Here is a 24,624-nt window from a genome sequence, read left to right as displayed (position 1 = left end):
TGGGTACAAGTCTCAAGCTGCTAGTCCCTTCGGCAAGTCAGATCATGACGCCATATTTTTTTTATTTTTTTTTCACTTTTTCTCCCATTTTCTATATTTTCCTCCCATCCCAATTTCGTATCATCCAATTCAACCCTCCCCTGTCACGGACGCTGTTTCTTGACTCCCACAAGCCGGCTGCAATGTGGACTAAGTCATACATAGCACAAGTCCCCTCCGGTACTTGAGGTAACAGCAGTCGCATCTTTTCACCTGCGCAGCTCGATCTCTCAGTGGCGAGGAGTAACGCGTGGGAGGCTCACGCTGCCCCCGACACTTCCTGATTCTACTGCGCAGGCGCACCAACCGACCTGTGTCGCTGTCCACAACGCCCGATCCCCACCCATCAGTTTCCCACCCCCTAATACGGCCAATGTGTATTAGTACGGTCGACCAGCTAAACTGAAAGCAAATGTGGAGCGCTGGGCTCGAACTGACGAGCCCAGCGTCTCCAGCATTTCGTGGCGAGCGCCTTGCCCACTACGCCACGTAGCCGCCCTTCATGACGCCATCTTTCTTTTGCCTCAGTATAAACAAAGTCTCAAATACGTCCCTGTAGTGACGCGAGATGTGCAGCCTTGGTCTCTGGGGAATCAGAGCAGGCGCTCCAAGCTGCACTAGAATGTACTGACTGGAATGTGTTCCGTGACAACACAGATAATATTAATGACTACACGGAGACAGTGCTGGACTTTGTTTGTACTTTGGTAGAAGAAACAATCCCCACTACCACAATTAGAGTTTACCCAAACCAAAAGCCTTGGGTAGACAAATCCGCCCGCGAAGCTCTGAAAGCACGCACCTGAGCCTACAATGCTGGGCTTGTGACAGGCAACATGAATGACCACGAGATACAACGTAAGGAGGTCAGTAATTGAGGCAAAACGGCGCTACAGGGATAAAATTGAACTTCAGTATGAACAGGCTGGCTCTAGAGGTATGTGGCAGGGCCTCAGAACAGTGGCGGCTCGCCACTAGGGGCGCACGGGCGCCGCCCCCCCCTCAGGCCCCTGGTTATATGAGAGTAGAACAAGAAAAATTATCTTTTTGTTTTTTGTTTTATAGCCCTATAATTAATATAAACATGTTTAAAATGAATAATATTTACTCATTTTAAGTATGTTTGTGTTTCCAATGCACAATATAACTTAATTTTACAAAGATTAATAATAGTTTTCCTGAACAGGAAGTGACGATTCTGTCTGATATAGACCTTTTCATTACCGTAGCCGCAGGCATTTCTCCTCGCCGTATTTCTCTCTGGGCTAGGCGCAATTGCGCCTGGAGTGCGCGTGCCCGCCGTGCACTGGTTCATCGCTGTATCCGTCGCAGCCACGCGCTGTGCGTTGAATATGATGTATTATGATGGAACTCGGGCGCTGGTTTGAAGCGACCTAGCAAGCAGCCGAGCGTCTAAAAGCTCTCTGATTGGCCGACGCGGTACTTTCCGTAACCGCAGTTTGCAACATGAGTTCAACAAAGTGAGTTTATGCTGTTGTTGTGTTGTGTGATGCAGATATTTGTCTTGGAGCGTTGGTTAAGGTTAGAGTTTGTCTTAGAGCATGGCGATAGAACACCAGGTAGTTTGCAGGCTGTTCGAGGCGGACATGGACAAAGGCACTCACAGTACTTGTTGGCTATTAACAAGCTATATTATGGATGCAGTGTGGAGGGACATGCATGGACAATGGATGGACATCAACACAGGCTGGATGGACAATGCCATGGAGTGGATATACTTTATCAACAAGCCCTTCTGCCAACAACAAGGTAGATTAGCGATATTTCCCTCTCTCTCTCTCTCTCTCTCTCTCTCTCTCTCTCTCTCTCTCTCTCTCTCTCAGCCACTCAGATAACGCTTCTCTCTCTCTCTCTCTCTCTCTCTCTCTCTCTCTATCTCTCTCTCAGCCACTCAGCTAACGCTTCTCTCTCTCTCTCTCTCTCTCTCTCTCTCTCTCTCTCTCTCTCTCTCTCTCTCTCTCTCTCTCTCTCTCTCTCTCTCTCTCTCTTTCTTTTGGATTGAAAATACGTGGATTATGGCTTGTTCAATATCGTCTATGTTTGAATGAATGAATGAAAACTTTATTAACAGATTGCAGAATGGGTACAATACAGTACGGCTCAATACACACAATTGTTAAGGGGATGCAGACCAGAGAAAGACGTTTGTCTTGTTTACATCAGGGTCCCAGATTTTCGATTCATATCGATAGTTTAATAGCTAGCCTTGGCTCGTTTAACAATATGCAAAATATGTGTACAGCCCTGTACTCATACTGAAGTTATTCTTGGTATATAATACTACATATACTAGGTCTGATTGTGTAACGAATCGATTCCACGTCGCGCTGTGTGTGAGAGAGAGAATGAGAGAGAGGGAGAGATCTGCGTGTGTTTGGAGACGGAGCAAGTTTTGTTTCTAACTTTTCTATTTATATATTGTGTTTCAAGTTGTGAATTAGACTATACTTTATTTGACTGGTTGTGTGTTGTGGTAGTAACAGCTGAGCGACTCGTTCATAAGAGCCGATTCATTGCCGTGAGCGTGAGTCGAATCGCTCACGTCTTGCCATGAGTCGGTTGCGTGGTACTGTACATGTTTGCAAAATGTTTTGGTATAGCGCCCCTAGTGGAGAGAAAACCAGCAGCCGCCACTGCCTCAGAACGATGACAGATTACAAAGGCACCTCCCTCAAGCTGAACAGTGACATCCAACTGGCAAATTATCTCAATACCTTCTATGCGAGGTTTGAGGCTGTGAATAACAACACCAGCCTACAAACCACTGCAATGGAGGGGGGGCGACTGCCGATGGAGACTCAGTGTTCAGGTTAACAGAACATGAGGTGAGGAGGACCTTTAAGAAAGTGAATATCAGGAAGGCAGCAGGACCGGACGGTATCCCCGGCCGCGTTCTAAAAGTCTGTGCCGACCAACTGGCCCCGGTATTTATTGACATATTTAACCTGTCCTTAGAACAGGCTGTCATCCCCACCTTCTGAAGAAGTCCACCATTATCCCTGTACCCAAAAAATCCAAGCCTGCTTGCCTCAACGACTACCGCTCTGTAGCTCTCACCTCCATAGCAATGAAGTGCTTTGAGAAGCTAGTAAAGGGCTACATCTGTTCCTCCCTCCCCAACACCCTGGACCCCCTGCAATTTGCATACCGCCCCAAAGGGTCCACGGAGGACGCCATAGCCCATGTGCTGCGCACAGCAGCATCACACCTGGACAAGAGGAAGGGGGACTATGTGAGAATGCTATTCATCGACTACAGCTCAGCATTCAACACCATAGTCCCCTCCAAACTCATAGCCAAGCTCAGGGACCTGGGCTTGAACTATGACCTCTGCCAGTGGGTCTTGGACTTCCTGACGTGCAGACCCCAGGTGGTGAGAGCAGGCAACTGCACGTCCTCATCCATCACTCTCAACATAGGCTGTGTTCTAAGTCCCCTCCTCTACTCCCTGTACACACATGACTGTGTGGCACAGCGGAACAACAACACAATCATCAAATTAGCTGACGACACAGTAGTGGTGGGCCTGATCTCTACAAACGACGAGAGGGCCTACCTGGAAGAGGTAAAGGTTCTAGCGGGATGGTGTCAAGAGAACAGCCTCTCCCTGAATGTCAGCAAAACAAAGGAGATGATTGTGGACTTTAGGAGGTCGGGGACTACAGCCCCCTCAGCATCGACGGGGCACCGGTTGAGAGAGTAAACAGTTTTAAGTACCTCGGCGTCCACATATCTGAGGACTTGACATGGACCACACACATTGACAGTTTTATCAAGAAGGCACGACAACGCCTCTACTTCCTTAGGCACTTAACACTAGCACAGCCATGGAGAAAATGCCACTGATTCCCGCCGGGAACGGGTCAGATGACCCGACAGCTTATATGAGAAATATGAGAAAAATAAACAGTGTAAACTATATAATTACCTCTGAATATAAAAATATGAGGTTTACCACAATGAAATGTAGGTTTGAGTGACATAAAAAAAAACTATATATATAAAAAAAAATGAAAACAAATAATTATCTTTTTTTTATTTTTTTTTCTTTTGATGGAAGAGCCACACATTGATGGGCAAAGAACCACATGCGGCTCGCGAGCCACGGGTTGGCCACCCCTGCGCTAGATGCTCGCAAAGTGCTGTGACTTTTGTCTGTTTCAACGGCCCATTATGTGGAATAACGTTCTAAATACATTTTCCTGAAGTCATTTTGAAATTTCAGAAACCGTGCCAGATAAAATGGGTACTTTTAGGAAAAGTCATTGAGTGACAGAGCTGGAGCTCGACCGAGTGACGAGGATACATTTATTGAAAATGCCTAGGGGTAATTTGACCCCTTGTCGGCTGTGCTAGTGTTAAGGAAGTTCAATGTGAGTCAGAAGATCCTCAAGAACTTCTACTCATGCACAATAGAGAGCATCCTGACTGGCAATATCACCTCCAGGTTTGGGAATAGCACTGCACAAGACCGTAGCAGACTACAGAGAGTGGCCCATTCAGCCGAACGCACAATTGGAGGTGGGCTTCCCACTCTCCAAGACATTTACAACAAGCGGTGCATGGGCAAGGCTAAGAGAATAATCAAAGACACCCAAACAACTGCCTCTTTGAACTACTGTGGTCAGGCAAGCGATACCGGAGTCTCATGGCAAGCACAGAGAGACTCAGAAGGAGCTTCTATCCCCAGGCCATCAGGATGCTCAATGAGCAATGAACAATAACAAACCATCAACACAACCACATCACACACACACACACACACTCACTTTAAATAAACAACACACTGTAGCACCCACTTTACCACTTTAGACACTAACACACTTTACACTTTATATTTATATTATTGGTAAGGAAATTGCACAGCATTCTCATTCCTTATTGCACCTCATTGCACCTCACCACCACAAGGTGGCACAACAAGCTAAGCTATACCTCACCATTTTTGTACCAGCTGTACATACTGTATATATAGGTATACTGAACAATTTTGTTGTTTACACTTGTTTACGTACTTGACTTCTTTACTTTCTATTTTATACTTATATTATACTTATTTTATACTATCTTGTTATTATCTAGCACACTTTCAGGAGCAAAACAGAAAGAAGCATTTCATGCAAAGTATTCTGTATTTCTGTATGACAACTAATAAAGAAACTTGAACTTGAAACACTCCAGGTCTGTTTTTTCTTTTTGCAGTGATGGGTCTGTTGAAAGCAACGCACATTTTCTACTTTACTTTGGTTTATATAATGATATCAGGGATGAACTCTTTGCAACAACTTTCCACAAAATGTTATTGACATTGATGAAATGAATAAAGTGTGTGCAATTCATGTAAAAAGACAAATGCTTGTGCTAAAGCTTGCCACATCCATCGTAGATGCTTTTTTCTTTTTTGCCTGCAACCTCTGTAAATATAATTTGTTTGTACATTTTTGGGTTTTGTTTCTGCTTTGAAACTGATGATACACTTTTGACATTTATTTATTTATTTATTTATTTATTTATTTATTTATTTATGTATTGTCTCAAAACTACAAACTTTGGGTCTCCATTTCTTTTGTCCATTGTATCTTTGTAGAGTGATAATACACTCTTCTACTCTACTAGCATAATTGCGTACATAGACTGAGTGGTCCCTTTGGGAATTTACCATTATTCACACAGTGGCCATTTTGCTCTTATGTCATGCTCAGGTTGGGATTTATTTCCACCCTCAATGTTGCCACTAATCCACCCTCGCCATCATGTACCCACTGGGCAAGGCAGGGAATGGAACCCATGCGTTCAAATTAAAGTGTTCTGAAATCTGTATCACTCACACACACATAGCTTTCAGCTGTCAATCATCCTGGTATTAGTTGTTATGGGGTTATCTTAAGGTCAAGCCATCGACAGATCAGATCAGAGCCATTAACCGCTGCTCCTTGTTTACTGACACTGCTTGTTATGTTCCTTAATACATTTTGCACTTACCATTTAGAAAATGTTTATGCAATTTGAGTTGTATTACTCTGGTGTTACTCTTGGCCAGGGTGCATGCTCTTCCCAATGCCACTGCCCCGGGTTAAAATCACAGACAAACAAAAAAACGTCTACCTCCTGAGCGACAGTGGCTCAGGAGGTAGAGCAGTCGTCTGGTAATCATAAGGTTTCCGCTTCGATTTCGGCTCCTACCGGCACCATGTCCTTGAGCAAGAGACTTAAGATAAGATAAGATATTCCTTTATTCGTTCCCTTGGGGAAATCCAGGCATCATAGCAGCATGGGGAGGGGGGAGGGGAGGGGAGGTACAGGTACATGGTAATAGTAGAAGACATAATACAGGTAATACAATTATAGTACAGTAGAAAGTAAAAAAGGCAGTGTAAACGATATAACAATATAATTAACTCTGAGTATACGCATATGAGCAAGTAGGCAGTGTAATCAAGGTGCAGATGAGTGTCTGTATCAGTTATAGTATACATTACAATAAATATGGTTACAATAGACACTAGAATCTAAATATATACTATGCTTAAGTAAGTATACATTATACACAGGTGCAGTATATACAAGGTACTTATGATGTGATATACATTGTACGTTATACGTTGTAGTCCGTTTAGGTGGGAGTCAGACACACTTAGTGATCAGACATTCCTAGTAGTTCTGGAGTTCTGCTGCCGTTAGTTCTCCGGCTGCTGGCAACGGTCCCTGCCCACTGTTGTGGAGCCTGATGGCTGCTGGTACGAAGGACTGGCCGAGGCAGTTATGTCCCTTTTCCACTGCATGGTACCTACTCTACTCTACTCTACTCTACTCAGCCTTTTCGGTTTTCCATTACCAAAATTAGCGGATGGTACCTGGTACCCGGTACTTTTTTAGTACCTGCTTTCTCGAGGTTCCAAGCGGGTAGAAGTGATACAGTAGAAGCCCTCGAGAATCACGTCCGCACTGCCACTCATCTACTACTCCAATGTCACTTTAGAACTCACTCAGGTGTTAATTTTCGGGGGCTGGTACTTAATTTAAGTGCTTCCCCAGGGAGGGGGTTGGGGGCTACTGCCCTCAGACCCCCAAGATAATTTTTATATGGGCAGTCTGACTTGGCGTACTGACCATATATTAGTGTTGCAATGCATGATAAATAAACAGTGAAAAAATCTAAGAAATCGGATGGGGCTGGGACATTTGGGACGAATAAAAATGTAAGATGAAAATCTCCCCAGCCGTGGAGGTGTGAAATCTGGCCCGGTCGAGAACAATAGGATTCACAAAATCAGAGTGGTGAAGTAGTGGCAGAGTAGCAGTAAATGCCTGACTTCTAAGGGCTTCTACTGTACCAAAAAAGTGAGGCGAAACACTGACAGACCACTGATTGGTCAGATGAGAGAAGCGTCACACGTTGGAGCGTCTGCACAAAAACAGAAACCTGCCATCTTTAATGCCTCGCGTAGGATTCATTATTTGTTTGCAGCAGGAACAAGTGCAATAAACAAAAAAGGATACATTCACTGTGTATTCTGCCTCATTTATTGATGAAACAAAACCAACATCAACACAATTTACCACCGAGCGGAGAGTTTAGTCTCACAAGAATATCGCTGATTTGTTAGCTTACGTGCTAATGTGATTGCGTTTTACCATTATAATAGTTAGCATTGTGGCTAGCGTACATAGCGTGCACAGATCCAATATAACTCGCTATTGATTGTTTGTACTAGTAATGTTAATGCTAGTACAGGGGTGGCCAACCCGCGGTTCGCGAGCCGCATGCGGCTCTTTGCCCATCAATGTGCGGCTCTTCCATCCATAAAAAAAATGTATAAAAAAAAATCTTTTTTTTTTCACTCATTCCATAAGGACGTAGAATAAACATTTACAATTTTTTTTAAATGGTCCATTTGCATGTTCTTGGTATCTGAATCTAGGGACATACCGGATCAGTGTCAGAAATAGTGTGTCTGTTACTAGGCTTGAGTAAATTGTAATGAACCAAAGGAGAATATCAATTCTATTTAAAAAAAAATTCATCTTTGACTGTGAATAACACCATGCTAAAATTTACCAGACCTGAAAAATCTAAGCAAATGAATAAAGGGAAGATGATTAAACAGAAGGTTTTGTAGATACAGTACTGAATTCTGCCATCTTTTTTATAATGTAAATTTCTCCACCATTTTTCATCATATTGCAACACCGTTTTTTGCAAGACGTTCACAGAAAGGTAGAGAAACTAACTGCGTTCTGTTGTATGGCAATAACGTTCAGGTTTGTGGGAGATAATCCCAAAAAAATAAGATAAATAAAAAAGGAAATCCAGAAGTCAGATGATTGACAGGGGCTGGTGTGAGCTGGGTAGGGTAGTTTTTCGAAATTTGAAAGCCCTGAGTCTCTTCCTTCAAAAGACTACAATCACTTTTGGATGTGCCACTTCCTCCTGTCAATATGCGCCGGTTTCCGACTCAATGCCCTGAGATTTCTATAATCTTATATTTCACTAATAACAGTTAAAATAATTGGTAAACAAACGTAATGCTGAAAATATACACTTTTACTGTATATCTCGGGCTTAAGAGGTTAACCCTGTGAGGCCCAAATTAAAAAGACATTAGCAACTTCAGAGGCCAGAGGGTGGGACATATAAACACATTTACTATCAAATAGCATTGTGAGGCTGAACAACAGGACCAATTGACTATACATGTGCTTAAAGGGGAACTATCTTATAAATGGCCTTTTTCAGTGTTTACCATTGTTTCTTAGCTATGTGGACTTATATTAATATGTCTCTAATTCTCATATTGGCGCATTCTTCCAATTCTCCTCTCACAATATTCACCCTCACTGAACTGAGTCATCTGAAAATGTGCATATCTGTGATGTCAGAGATTTCTCAGCTGCATAATAATGTGGCAGTTGATGTGGCAGTTGGCACCAGGCCACACAGTGGTTGGAGCCCAGCCTCAAAACGGCTTAAGATCTTGAGGTAGAAAAATGCGGTTTTTGAGTAATTGATTAGAAATACAAAACAATGCATTTTATTTTTTTGAAAAAAACCTAGGTGTTCCATAGACTCACAGGAATTGTGTAAAAGTGCCCAAATAGTGAAAGAAATAGTCAAATAGTTCCCCTTTAAAAAAAATTAAATAAACATTATTTTTTTAAATGGCTAAAAGTGATTTTGTAATTTTGCAACCGTGGGTCTCACAGGGTACTTTTAACCCTGTGAGGCCCAAATAAAATAGACATTAGCAACTTCAGAGGCCAGAGGGTGAGACCTATAAACACATGAAGGGTGCCGTGACTGAAAGAAAAGGTTGAGAAACGCTGGTATATGGTGTGGCTCTTTGTGGTACCACAGTCATTTTTGTGGCTCTTAGTCTCTGACTGGTTGGCCACCCCTGTGCTAGTAGAATAGACACAACGTGAGGTAATCATCATCATCCATTTTAAACCGGTTATTACCTAATGCTAACGTTAGTAGAATAGACACGAGAGGTAACGTTAACGCTAGTAGAATAGACACAAGAGGTAACGTTAACGTTAGTAGAATAGACACGAGAGGTAATGTTAACGCTAGTAGAATAGACATGAGAGGTAACGTTAACGCTAGTAGAATAGACACGAGAGGTAATGTTAACGCTAGTAGAATAGACACAAGAGTTAACGTTAACGCTAGTAGAATAGACACGAGAGGTAACATTAACGTTAGCAGAATAGACACAACGAGAGTCTGGTTAATGTTAATGTTGTTATTGATTGATTGATTGATTGATTGATTGAAAACTGTGTTTTACTCTGGCTTGCTCCAAGCCCCTCACGGACATAGCTATGCTCACGGAGCTCTCATGCTGTACGCCAGCGGCCCCGCCTCCCCACACGGAGACAAACTGAGTACTACCTGCAGTGGAAAACTAACGAAGTACCAGGTACCTAAAGCGAGTAGAGTAGAGTAGGGTAGAGTCGAGTAGGTACTATGCAATGGAAAAGAGGCATTAGTTGAGTGTCGGGGGGGGGGGGGGGGGGGTGTATGAGTCTGTGAGTTACTGTGACTGAATAGCGGCCAGCTTCCTTCTCATCCCCCTCTCTGCCACCACCTTTAGTCTGACCAGCTCGACTCCCACCATGGAGCTAGCCTAACTTACCAGCTTGTTCATTTTGTTGGGGTCCCTTGAGTTGATCTACCCCCCTCCCCCCCTCCCCCACGTTGAAGGACCTGAGTCTCCTCAGGAAGAACAGCCTGCTCTGTCCCTTCCTGCAGAGGGCCTCTGTGTTAACCCCTAACTGCTCCCGATGAGCAGGTCGGCACATTGCATGGTTTCCTCCACTGTTGGTGTGTGAATGAGTGAGTGAATGGGGATACTGTGAGGCATACGTTGTAAAGTGGATAAAAGCACTATATAAACGCAGTCCTATATCTTGAATTTGTCCTGCACCACCCCATATCTGTGGCGCTGATGTCTCTTCTCTGTCCTCCCTCCAGTGGTGGGTGTGAACAACCTCAGCTGGCAGACCAACGCCATGTTCCGGCCCTTCGTGGAGGTCAACGCCGTCGGTCCACACCTTGCCGACAAGAAGCGCAAGTTCAGCACCAAGACCAAGAACAACAACTGGTCACCAAAGTACAATGAAACATTCCAATAGTGAGTGATCCCTGTGTCCACGCCGTGCCTTTAAAAGAGAATGAAAATCATGTGTGTCTGAGAGATCACGTTGAATGCCACATACTAAAGTGCGTGTGGTAGAAAAATGCACAAAATATACATACATAATGTGCTTCAATATCTGTAGGGTAAATTTCTTCAGTGTTTTACTGTATAAAACTTCAAAATGCTCTGAGTTGGGGCGAGAGTGGCTCAGGAGGTAGAGCGGTCGTCTGATAATCACAAGGTCCCCGGTTTGATTCCGGCTCCTCCCAGCAGCGTGTCAAAGTGTCCTTGATCAAGACACTTAACCCCTAACTGCTCCCGATGAGCAGGTTGGTACCTTGCATGGTTGCCTCCACCGTTGGTATGTTAATGTGTGACTGAATATGAGGCATAAGTTGTAAAGCACTTTGGATAAAAGCGCTAATATAAATGCAGTCCATTATGCAGTCCATGGGAAGAGTGACATAACCGTACGGTTATGTCTATAACCATAGTTATATGAGTGTAGTGACGCTCTGCGTCATACTGTAATACTCTTCCATATCAGTATTAGCACTGAATACATTTTCACATGCACCTTTACACACCTCATCTGCCTGGCCACACCCCCATCCGCTCCTCTACATAAGCAGGGGTGTGGCCATACTAACAGCTCCTTCCCAAGTCTTTCACCACAAAGGCAAGACCACAGGGTCCTCAGTGAGTCCGACGCAGAGCGTCACTACACTCATATAACTATGGTTATAGACATAACCGCACGTTATAGTATCGTGTAGCTCCGCTCTGCGTCATACTGTAAAACAAGAGCTAAGCAGAGCGGGAGCTCGACAAATGTACCCGCTAAGGTCCCCCACAACCATCAGACCCGGGGAGAACCCGAGCCCCCGGACCCCCCTAATGGAGGACGGGAGGGTATCGGATCCGACTGTGCGAAGAGGAGATTAGCAACTCAAACGCACAGGGTGAGCAGACCATGGGACTTACCTTCCACAGAAGAACCACGACTACACAAACGCGCAACCCACATGCCACTAGGGAACGAACGAGAAGAAATAAAACCCCTGTTACAACCCCTAATATCACGGGGTCAAGGGCAAAAAAAGGGGGCCTGGTGAGGCCAACGACGCCGCAGCATCGAGACCCAACCAGGCGGTCACTAGTGACACCACCCTCCACATCGCCAGCGTATTCGGACAGGGCCCATCCAAGAGCAGGCCCTTCCCCCCTACAGCACGCCGCCCCGAAGCACTCAAGAGGCTACACCCACAGCGGAACCAGGCAGCGCACCGGGGAGACGACCCCCAAAAGAGGTCAATCCCTCAATCCAGGCAACAGGCCACTTGACCTGAGCCTGGAGCACTGCGGACTAGACAGGCGCCAAAGGGGTCTGCTGAAACAGCACCCCGGCGGAAGGGGCGTATGCTGGCATGCTGTGCACCATGTCGCAGCCTCCACAAAAAAAACTCGACTCTCTAGAGGGGCCGAGGCAGAGAAGGCTGACACGATTGGCAGACGTCATGAAAGGTGCGGGGGCACACTCACAGGTAGATGGGGCCAAACCCGGCCTACCCCGAGAGTTGACTCCGCTACCAACACACCAGGGAACCAACCACCCCCTTGGTTCTAACATGAGGCGGTTGTTCCTATAACCCCCAAGAAAAAACTCCAAAACACAACTGCGGGTATACACTGGCTATACAGCAGTACAAGTGTTTCAGTTTTCAAGAAGGGGTTAACCCAGGCCAACAGGTCGACGAAAACAATTTCGAACCCGCGCCCGGCGGACCGGGACGTACACAGGGATGCCAGAGGAGTTCTACAAGAACCACCTCAACAGCCCCCTCCCAGCCCCGCCAAGCAGGAGAAGAGAGGGGCGAAAAAGAATGAAGGACCAGGCTCCTTCAGTACGGCGCAAGGTACAACACAACATGGACCAAGCAACAGTGAGGGATAACACGTAGTAACATAACCACGAACATCTCCATAACGTCAAACCCTGCAACGCACGGACCGACCCGGCATTTTCCCCATGAAAAAGCACAAGTCCCTCAGGGTACCAGAACAGCAGATCTGCGCCCCGGCGGACAACGGGTTAACTGACCTGGTCCGGCGCGACCAGGACCAGTCCCGTGCCCTAATCACGCCGCCATCCCCAGTCCCAGGAGGGGGGTAGGTACGCATGTCGATCCAAAACATTATAGAGGGCGCCACCCAGACGGTCAGAACACAAAGCACCGCGCCCGGTGGCCCACCCCAAGGGCGTGAGACCCCTCTACCAATGCTTTCATCTATTCTGTTAACATCCCCCAGAGATGAACGAGAATTAGTCGAGACAAGCCTAGTACACTGGCGCTCGGAAGAGACAAACTCCATCCCAGTTGCCCCATAAAAACGCTGTTTCAATGATGAGCAACCAAGGCGCGCAAGCCGATGCATGGTTCCTATCAGAAGCACCCAGGGCCAGCAGTATGTACACGTCGAGACCCAAAACATATCAATGGACATTCTAACAAGAACCCAGATACCGTTCCTCCAAGCCGCCTGGGAGAATGACAAGAAGCCACTTTTTTCACAGAAAAAAATACGGACATGGGTCCCATACGACGCGGCTGAGGGAAAACAACACCCCGTCAACCTGCTTCATAAAAGAGGGGACGGGAAGTGACGTACCCTATGGCGGGGGGAATCCCATGACTCAACCGACCATTACAGGCGAGGAGTCAGGGAACTCCCTAAACAACACCCCGTCAACCTGCTCCACAAAAGAGGGGACGGGGAACCCCCAGAGAGACTTCCCACGTGAGCAATAAATTGAAAAGACATATGCAACATTGAGCTATGTAACAATTGGACTAGGACTCTCTGAGGAGGAGGCTCTGAAACTCTGAGGAGGCTCCCTCACTGAGAGGGAGGCTCTGAACTCACAGAGGAGGCTCTGAAACTCCCTGAGGAGGAGGCTCTGACCCAATATACACACTACTAGTAGGGAGCAGAGCAGAAGAACAAATCGTCTCTACTGCATTGCATCACCTACCAAGCTCAATACACATACAACAGAGCAGAACCTCTTTTTAAGTTCTACTCACCTTGACAATCTGAGGAGGAGGCTCTGAAACTCTGAGGAGGCTCCCTCACTGAGAGGGAGGTTCTGAAACTCACAGAGGAGGCTCTGAAACTCCCTGTAACAGAGGTCCACAACATGGAGCCTGAAAACAACTCACGAAAGTCTCACAACCAATAGAAACGTGCCCAGTGACGTACTCTATGGCGGGGGGAATTCCATGGCCCACCGCCCAATATGCCGTGGGACCAGGAAACTCCCTCCCCCCACCCCTCCCTACCCTGTGACGCGCTGATCCAGCAATGTGACAGGAAGCCCGAAGGACAGGAGGTCCAACCCCCTGACCAATCAGAAAAAGGGGAGGGAGGTTTTACCAGTTCACCCCCTCATGACCCCTCACCCCTGATATGATGCAATGACAAAGCAGAGCCATGACACCAGTCATAGCGTGCTACATGAAGCGTTAACAGCTTCACATAGACTCATGTGCGAACCTGCCACCTGAATTTTTACACCTTTTCCTAAAGGGAGAAAAACACAGACCAAGAGAGGGCCCCTTTAAGGGCCCTGGGCCCTGTTTCTCGTACCTGGTTCAACTAAGTCGATCAAGATGTCATTATCCAGATTCAGTTAACCCGATGTTCGAAGCCGGGATTTTCCTGTTCCTCGAAGGTGGATTCAGTCTCGTTAACTCGATTCAGACTTGAGACTCAGGCTAAGTGCGCGCGGCCGCTTTAGGTGAAAAGCCAGCACGTATCGATGGCAGAGATCCTGATTCTCTAACGGCATTGATTGATTAATTGATTTAAGACTTTATTGACAGATTGCAATACGGCTCAATCGCCTCGCCGACAAGTTAAATGCGTTATCTATAGGCTAATTCTAAGTCCCTCATTACCTCAATCAATCAGATTATATTTCTTTAAACTTGCCTGCTGGATTGAATAATCAAATGAGATCTTGCTAGCGAAAATAATTAGTTATACAGAATTACGATACGGCTCTCTTACCCATTGATTGATGTATAGTCGATCTTTAACTTATCTCCAATGTGGTCTAACGGGTTGTTCTTTTGACTTTCACGCAGACGACCGGGGTTCGAGACCCTAGTCTTTTCCTTCTTTTTGCAATATAGGAATAATTCAATTTGGTGCACGTTGAGAGCTATATAAAGAATGACATCCTCAATGCATGTAGATTTATAATATTTTAACTTAAAACCAGGCTACTTTGGCGTATAATCATTAATATTATATTCAAAAAAATTATATTGGAAACACGGGGTTTTGAACACCGGTCGCTGGGTTGGCAGGATTCAGCACTACCGCTGCGCCACTGGACCAGATGGGATAAATTCATTGTTTATACATTAATGAACGAGAGACCCGTGTTTAGAATATTCTTTATTTTGAATGAAGTTTTATTTCTTTATCCTCATTCATTAATGTGACGTCAACGGCTCATTCAATTTCTCAAATCCGTCAAACAGCGCATCTCATCAGACATCTTAATCCCAGTTACAATTAAAATAACCACGTCATAATGTGTACATCGCACCGAGCGAGCGCCACGGTATATATAACGTGCATTATTTAGGACAAAGTGAATTTAGTATCAGCATTTTGGGTCTATTTTACATTTCAAAAGCCCCCTCTGGAAGAATGGAGCACAAAAACGTAATTCAGAATGGTATAATGCAGATCGTAGACTGTGGGAATAATTTCAGGAAACGGGCTGTCACTTTTTTGCGGGGGCGTGGCGATGGTTCAGGCTAACTTGAACTTAAACTCTGCTTTCGACCAGGCTCAAACTTTTGGATCTGTTGTCATGGTGATTTGGAAAATCCACGTACGGGGAACCGGAAAGTCCGGCTAACTCAGTTATCCAGTTAAAGTTATCCGGCTAACTCAGTTATCCAGGTACGAGGAACGGGGCCCAGGTACAAGAGCTTACACATGTAACTTCTGTAGGCCAACACCTAACCCAGTTGTGGATCTTAACGACACACACAACCCTCCATCACAACAAAAAAAGGCAAAAGTACACTCTCACTACCGTAAGAGGAACGCCGTTTTTCATAACGTGAGAAGACACAAGTCCTCGATTAAGTACTGGTCACAGGCCTTGCTAAGTCCACATGACAGCGACCAAACAATCTTCAGAAAAAAATTGCCTCTCTAAGCAGGAGCACAACCCCAGCAGAAGCTGAGGGGTTACACCGTATCCCCACAAACATAGTGAAACAATATATTGTAAACAAAACATGTTTGAGGGGAGGGGGGGGGGGGGGCCCAGGGGAAAACCGGGGGAAAAAAACACCCGTCACCACCTTACCCCTGATATGACTCGTTTGAACAGGTACAGACCTGTTAATATGTGAAACACGCCACCTGTTATTGTCATCACAAGCTGAGAGAGGGACTCACCCCTCGATCACATGCCACTATGCATAGCTTTGCAGGGTTTTTAACCCAGCCAGTTGTGAGCTCAACTATGTTGCCTAACGTTACATGAACCCACAACTTCTCATCATACAACAAAACCAGTTCATTTTTACTCACGTAAAAAACAACACCGTTTTCTAGGTAGAGAGAAAGCTATACCAGCGATCAAGACAATTCACACACAACACATGTCGCATCCCCAAATGTAGTGAAGCAACATACGTTTTGGAAAAAACATCGTTATTACAAAACATTCAGAAGGGAAGGAAGGAAGAGGGGGGAAGTGTCCAATGGACCCTTACCTGCACCAATGAACGCTGGCTGAGAGGACCGCAACACTGGTCTCCACGTTGACGAATGTCCTCGCTGGCGGGGCAAAATAAGCTAAGACGCCCCCCTCCAACAGCCGATCATGGTGCAGGGCCGACTACATCCTCTGTCAAAGATGATGTCGTAGTCAGAGTGCTATGGCCTGCTATTCTCACGGCTAATGTTCAACGGTGTAGCATAAGCTAACTCCAGGCTAACTGGTAGCATCAAGCTAACGTTCCCAGCCGAGCGAGCGTACAGAGCTAGCGTCGTAGCTAACAGCTAACTGGCTAACAGGTAGCTCAACCCAGCTAGGACGCAAGCTAAGCAGCTATCACCGAAAACTGTACAACGAGAGAACACAATATAGGCCAACACTTCAGACAGCCGCCGTCTGTCCCTCTCCTCATCCGAAGAGAGAAGAGGAAAAGAAGTCAACACAGTCTTCAGAACGGTGATTAACAGACACAGCGGTGCCGGCACAATTCCCTCATGGGCTGCAGCCGACTTGAGCGTGGAGGAATTCTTATAACAAAACACCAAACCCACTTCCCTCGTGCCGCGGAACTTTCATCTTGAAAGGTGGGGCCTCGCACGGTGACGGAGAGTATCCGTTTGTCCAGAGATCCGGGGGATTGAACCGCAGATTCGGATACGGTCCCAGGCAATAGAGCTCCCGATGAGGAGCTCATGTAACGTGGGCGTCAAACCAGAACCCTCTCCACGCTGCTAATAGGCAGCAAAAAAGGGTACCAGCCTGGAGCCGGCTTTCGTAAATCGTGTAGCCATTCCCCCCATAGCAACACAACTGGCGCTTGCATATCAAAACCATCACCCACCCGGAGAGGCAGCTAGCCCTCACAACAGCCGAGCGCCTCTCAAGCAAAGTCCAACTACAGAGCGGAGGTAATACCTGTCCAACTGCAGAGCTGGAGGAATGCAGGTGGGGATTAGGCCAGCGACGCGAGCCCCTAATACGAAAATGCCGGTGGAGGTCAGAATGATCATCATCTTCTAGACACCCCGGTGGCGAAGACATTATCGCTGTATTTCCTCGAAAATAGTGAGAGAGAAAATAAAGATATAATGTCAACACAGCTCCTTCATCGTAGCTCCTCTTCAACATTTCACTAGTCTCAAAGTGGTGTATACAGACACTTGCCGTGGTGAAAACAAAGAAGGAGCTGTTAGTATGGCCACACCCCTGCTTATGTAGAGAAGCGGATGGGGGTGTGGCCAGGCAGATGAGGTGTGTAAAGGTGCATGTGAAAATGTATTCAGTGCTAATACTGATATGGAAGAGTATTACAGTATGACGCAGAGCGGAGCTACACGATACTATAACTGTCCCTCATCGTGCGACACCATTGTGTAAAGCTCCGTTTTCCCGCTGGCCATTCAATCTCAAATGAAGAAGAAGCAGTATTGTCTTCTGGGTAGAAGACTCACTAGTTGTGAGACCGCACACCGGGTGTAGATAAAAACTGCTCTCTCTAGACTTGTAATCTCTCTCTCTGCTAACTGTAGCACTTAGCAGACGGAACGTGTGTTCAGACTCGGCACATGGTTTAGCATTGTGACCTCGTTCCTTCTCGAGACAGCTTTTCGTAGCCGCGCTCCTTCAGCAATAGTGGCCGAGCCAACAAGGGAGACATAGAAGGTGGCTTAAGTAATATCTACCCTTGTAACCTTCTGCGACACTGTACTTCTATGAGCTGTGGCCAGCAGCAGTAATAAACCATCGTGAGCTGTAGTAATGTCACTGAGATCAACCGCAGACTCGTTGCTGTTTGCCTATGGATTCACTCCTGGCACCATCGTTTGAGGCTGACGAAAGCAATTAAAGTAAGCTGGAGAGGGTTAGCATACGGCCTTAAAGAAGAGGTTGGCTGAGAATTACAGGCATGTAATGGAATGGAGACGTTCAACCTGGTCATTAAAAACACGTTTGAATAGCATCATCGTGATCGGCTCATGATGAAGCCCCCACTTCTTCCCTTCCACCCCAAAAGGTCACCCAGTCACCATCTCACTGAAAAATCAAATGCATCCATGAACAAAGCCAGAATGTCATGGTCTAACATAGGCATTGGTCTGCACTGCTACACACACACATCTCTCCAAAATCAAACGTCTGGTCTTTTCTTTGTTTTCTTTTGTTGTGTCTTCTAAGTGTGAATAGCACTTATAGTATATGCCTATACGACTTTGTACTATGCTACTATGCCTATACTACTTTGTACTATGCTAGTAATACTATCTAGTATCTATATGCTAGAATGCCTATACTACTACCTACTACGCTAATATGTTTATAATATTATACTCAAGTTTGAAACTGCTAGATGAACAATACCACTTACCCTTACCCGCCAGAGGCCTACCCCTCCTGCTTTTCAGATTCCGATTCAGATTCCTTTATTAAGCCATTTGTGTAAAAACACATTGGTAATTGTTGCGGCATTACAGTGCATGCATTTTTTCATTGTTTTGTTCACAGTAACAACAACAACAGACACAGGACAAAAACGGTGCAGTGGAGGATTAATAATTTAAATAAATATATATATATATATATTATAAAGTGTAAAGTGCAGAGTTCCAGTAAAGACTTGTTGTTCACAAGTTGCATTGGATAAAAAGCTAAATGACTAAATGTGAATGTGTGTGTGTTGCCTCCCTCTCTCGTGGCTCTGATCGTGTCCCCTGCCCAGCGTCCTGAGCAACGAGCACGGTCCGGAGGCCTACGAGCTGCACGTCTCGGTGAAGGACTACTGCTTTGCCCGCGAGGACCGAGTCGTCGGCATGACGGTCATCCAGCTGCGTGAGCTGGCAGACAAGGGCAGCTGCTCAGCCGGCTACCCGCTGGTGCGGAGCGTGGCCATGGACGAAACGGGTCTCACTATCATGAGGATACTCTCACAAAGGACCCACGACGAGGTGGCCAAAGAGTTTGTCCGTCTCAAGACCGACACGCGCTCCACGGAGGAGGTGTCCTAAATGGCGGGGGGAGGGGGGGTTCAAATGCAGTATCGTGAGGAAAAAAACGTTAAAAAAATAAAACAAACAAGTTGTGTTGTCTTAAAACGAAGAGTGAAAGAGAGAGAGAGAGAGAGAGAGAGATAGAGAGAGAGTACGTATAGCAGTAGTAGAGTTTGGGCTGTCCAGGGAATAGGAGGAGGAGGTTTGTGTCCAAAGACAGTAGTAGGACGTCCAATGGGTACAGAGAGAGAAAGAGCTACTGTATAACGGGAGAGAGAACGAGAGAGAGAGTTGTGTTTGTTTGTTTTGTGCATGTGCGTAAAACATCTGTTGGAATGTTCATTTTAAAACTACAGTATGTACAAGTGTTTACTTACCGTATGCTTAATATTAAGTACTATATTCTATGAGTTATGTTAACGAGACATGAAAAACCTTTTTGTACAACATTTAGAGTCTTTTTGGACAGATTTGTTCAGATAAAGTGCCAAACCAGAGGTAAAAAAAAAAAAAGAAAAAGAACAAAACTAAAGTATATGAATTATGGTGAAGTTAGTATGTTTGGAATTTGCTTGATTATTTTGTCCAGTGTAAAATCATTCTCTGACAAAAAGTGTGGCGTTTTAATCGTTGACGAGTCTTTTCATTTACACCCTTTCTTTTTTGTTTTCTGTTTTACGGTCCTCCACGCGGCACTGTTGTGCATGTCTCGTCCCATGTCTCCACGGTGACCACCACAGGCACAGGGCTCCTAATCCCCTTTGCCTTCAAACTCTTTGTATTTTAAGTCGACCTTAAAAAAAGTAAATAAAAAAAAGACAATTTTTTTAAACGGCGATGACTGCTATGTAAACCTTCATAGGTGTTTGTAATTTTATAACCATGACAACAATGACGACAGCCCTCCAGTGCTAACAGTCTTAGCGGAAAGGATGCATTTTTTTTTTATTTTCTTCGTTTGTTCCTCTTTTTTTGTTTCTTTAGTTTGTTCCTCTCCTTTTTCGACCATTTGGCTTCCAGCCTTTCTGATTGACCACTGTGATAATGAGCTTTGGAAGGCAAGCTTACATAACATTGCAGACGGTTTGATATTGTTTCATATTTTAAAAGATAACTTTGTTCCCAAGAAACTGCCAAAGTTATATATTTTTTTTTGTACAAAAGCAATCCATTTAACTGTATGAAAAGATATATGTACACGTGATCTATTCCTTTTTTTCTTTTCTTTTTTTCAAAGCTAAATATTCTGATTGTTGATAGGGTGGTTCTAAGATTTTCTTTTTTATTATTTTGTGTGAAGCTGTTGACTGATAAGAAAGTTGCACATGTTACTTTTACACATCAGCTTCTGTCTGAATTATTTTTCTTCTTAAAGGAAAGAGTCTAACATTTGGTAAATATGCAACATTCCTATGTATTGCACTGATGGCGAATTGTATGTCATGTAAATACATTTAGTGAGATATTGTACAAAAAGCGTCTTTTTCTTCAACATGCAGAAGCATCGAGCTATTCAGGGGGGTGGGGGCAAATTACTTGGTATACATTGTACACTGTGCATAAGGCATATGCAAATGCGTTAAAGGAACACGCCGACAATGGGAAATGCACTTACCAACTTTTCCAGACAAGAAAATAGATACCAGTTTCCTCTCACATACATAGGGAGTGTGACGTCATTGGTCCTCATTCTCGAACGGACATACATGAAAGTTACCAAGGAATTCCTTCGTAACTCGATTTATTGTTCTCGAACGGCTTCGTATTGTAAATTCGTTGTAGGATTTATGTAGGATGTACGAACTCGAAAAGGCAGTCGTAAGTCGGACAGACCGGTGTGCACCCGTGTTTTCAACTGTTTTCTTTGGGACAAGTCCTTGGGGATTGCTGTCACTTTCTATTCTACAGACATTCATGGAATTAAATAATTATAATGATAATAAATACGACAATATATCATTAATAATTATGTTTTACATTTATAGTCATGACTCAACAAACCATGTCCAAAAATAAATAAATAAATAAGAACTAAACCGATCACAGCAGATAATGCTACTGTAGGCCTATAGTGGAATAGACTGTATTAATATGCCATATAGGCCTACCGTCTTGTTCTCTATGATATTATTTATTGTTGGTTGGATGTTGTATTGTACTTGTGCTGTATGATGACAATACATTTTAATCTAATCTGAGTTGCAAATAGCTTCCGTGCTACCTGTTGAATACTGGGGTCAGCATGGAGCAGATTCAACGCAGAGCCTCTCGCTGTTTTGCACACAGCCCTCGCCTTATATGGGAACCCAGCTGCGTTGATTTTGGATACCTACGAAGACCGTTTCACTCGTTCAGGAATCCGGAGGGGGATTTTTGTAAATTCGTTAGTATAAACTTTTTACCAAGATAGTTACAAAGGTACTTACATGTTCGAGAATGAGGACCATTCTCTGCTTTACTTCACTTCACTCATTACTCCACTATATCTTTACATAGCAAATAGTTGTGTAATGCTATATTAATATAAAAATGTATATATATATATATATAATTATATATATACCTGTATAATATATTGGAATATAGCACACTTAAAGGAACACACCAACATGGGAAATACGCTTACCGTCTTCTCCAGAGTCAGACAAGAAGACTCTGTGTGTGTTCAGTAGAAAGCTGGTCCGTATCCACTTCCATTTATTTGTGCTAAGCTAGGCTAGCTTGCCTATATTACTCCACCATTACTCCTCTATATATTAAAGCTATAGTGGAGTAGAGCAGAGAATGACGTCACACTCCCTATGTGTGTGTGTTATCCAAGCTTCTCTGTTCTTTGTTTTGGTAGTTGGGCCGGCCATGTGTGCATGCGAGCCCCTCCCTGTGAAGCTGTTGGCTCCATAGATATATAAAACTAGATGGTGCAAGGCGGAGTCTCCAGCATAGTTCACCGGCGGCCATCTTGTCCCAGGCAGCACGCCCACTCATAACATGAATGTCTATGGTGCATGTACTATTGAAATAACCATAGCTTGCTCAATTTTCAACCGATTTACAAACGGTTTGGTTTACTACAAACGTTATTAACATGTTGAAATTATTTTCATAAGACACTCCATTATAACTATGCAGTATGATAACTACATCTCTTACATTTATAACAAACCAAACCGTTTGGTAGAACATTTTGCAAGCTATGGTTATTTCAATAGTACAGTACATGCACCATATACATTTATGTTATGCGTTCAGTTCAGTTATCTTTTATTTCGGGTGTTGGACACATAACAATGGTCATTCCATAAATCGCCAAAGTTTTACCAGCTGCTATTGCAGCATTGTGCAATTGTCCGAAAAGGACTAGGGAGAAGCACTAGGCTTGTCGGGCCCTACCCCTGAAGACTTTTTTACATACATACATAGTACATACATATAGTACACATTACAGTACACACATATAGTACACATTACAGTACACATTACAGTATAGTATACCTGCAGCATATAATAGTATATATAATAGTATATAGTACATAATAGTGTATACAACATATGAGATATATAGTACATGATATATACAATATAATATAGTACCATAATATAATAGTATATACTGCAAATATAGTTCAATATAATATACAAATTAATTATAATATGATTATATAATGTAATATGATATAACATACAATACAGTATCATACATATTTCTTTTATTAATATGCAATTAAAGCTTTTCTTCCCTTCTGTACCTATATCGAAAATAGATTTTTTTTAGTCTAGATTTGAATTGATTTATGTTTTCACAATATTTTAGTTCATCCTCTAGTCTAGAGTCTAGCCCATTCCACATGGTGGCTCTGTAAGAGGAGATACACATTATTTTCAGGTTGGTTTTCATCACAGGTTTTTTGAAGTTCATAATATATTTCTGACCACACTTTATGTGGGGAAAAAAGGACACACAATTGCTGGATCTTGATTCATATTTGATCTGCAACGCCTAGTTTGACAGTCGTGGGAACCAGGAAAACGTGACAGCTTGCTCGTAAGTAAACTCTCTTGTCCACCTAAATGGTTCACTAAAATACTGTATGTTTCTGACAACATTTTAGGTGAGAAATTGTTTCTAAGAAATGTTTCTAAGAAAGAAACATTCAAGATACAATTGCTTTGCCACGAACGCAAAGGGAAGGGGAGGTGTGGCCGAAGCAGACTGTTGAGATGTTCTGAGATGCTGGTGCCGTAGTGACGTACAGTATAGTGGTTGAATATAGCTGGCTAGAATATAAGCACCTTTAAAATGTCCAGTTCATGCTGAAAGATTTTAGTATAATTCAGCATTACACACATTCATAACTTGTGAGTGTACACCTATGTTGTATGTCAATCAGCATTCCAAACACATGTGAATTATTGATCCCTGAATAATTGGGGGCCCTAATTCTGATGGGTCACATGACAGAGTAAGAGTATTTTACTGAGCCGGGACCCCAGAGTGAGAGACTCATGGTTCCCAGCAGAACAAGGTATAGAACTCCTGCTATAAACCAAGATGGTACTAACCTGTCATATTTGACTTCAGCTGACCCGAGAGCAGTAGAGCAGGCTGCCATAGCTGCTTGTCTCAGGCATAGGCTTTTGCCCTGGTCAAGGCCCAGCAATAAGGTCCTGCAGTAAGGCACAGCAATAAGGTCCTGTAGTAAGGACCAGCAATAAGGTCCTGTAGTAAGGACCAGCAATAAGGTCCTGTAGTAAGGCCCAGCAATAAGGTCCTGTAGTAAGGACCAGCAATAAGGTCCTGTAGTAAGGACCAGCAATAAGGTCCTGTAGTAAGGCCCAACAATAAGGTCCTGTAGTAAGGCACAGCAATAAGGTCCTGTAGTAAGGCCCAACAATAAGGTCCTGTAGTAAGGCACAGCAATAAGGTCCTGTAGTAAGGCACAGCAATAAGGTCCTGTAGTAAGGCCCAACCATAAGGTCCTGTAGTAAGGCACAGCAATAAGGTCCTGTAGTAAGGCCCAGCAATAAAGTCCTATAGTAAGGCACAGCAATAAGGTCCTGTAGTAAGGCCCAGCCATAAGGGCCTGTAGTATGCCCAGCCATAATGTCCTGTAGTAAGGCCCAGCAA

At 44.2% G+C, this 24,624-nt stretch overlaps 1 protein-coding gene across 1 annotated transcript in view; it reads left to right on the top strand.

Annotated features, from left to right (window-relative positions):
* Positions 1–19,517, top strand: part of LOC311247027 (protein unc-13 homolog C-like) — a gene marked incomplete at both ends in the record, with an annotated part of 325,735 nt that extends 306,218 nt beyond the window's left edge. The window contains 2 exon segments of the mRNA XM_084337310.1: positions 10,538–10,697; positions 19,232–19,517. Coding sequence (XP_084193436.1) covers positions 10,538–10,697; positions 19,232–19,517 — 446 coding nt within the window.
* Positions 19,518–24,624: the final 5,107 nt, after the last annotated feature.

Source organism: Notolepis coatsorum (genome assembly GCF_963971535.1).
Source record: "Notolepis coatsorum genome assembly, chromosome: 20".
Lineage (NCBI taxonomy): Eukaryota > Metazoa > Chordata > Actinopteri > Aulopiformes > Paralepididae > Notolepis > Notolepis coatsorum.
Note: the sequence above shows the minus strand (reverse complement) of the source record. Positions and strands in the feature narration are given on the sequence as shown.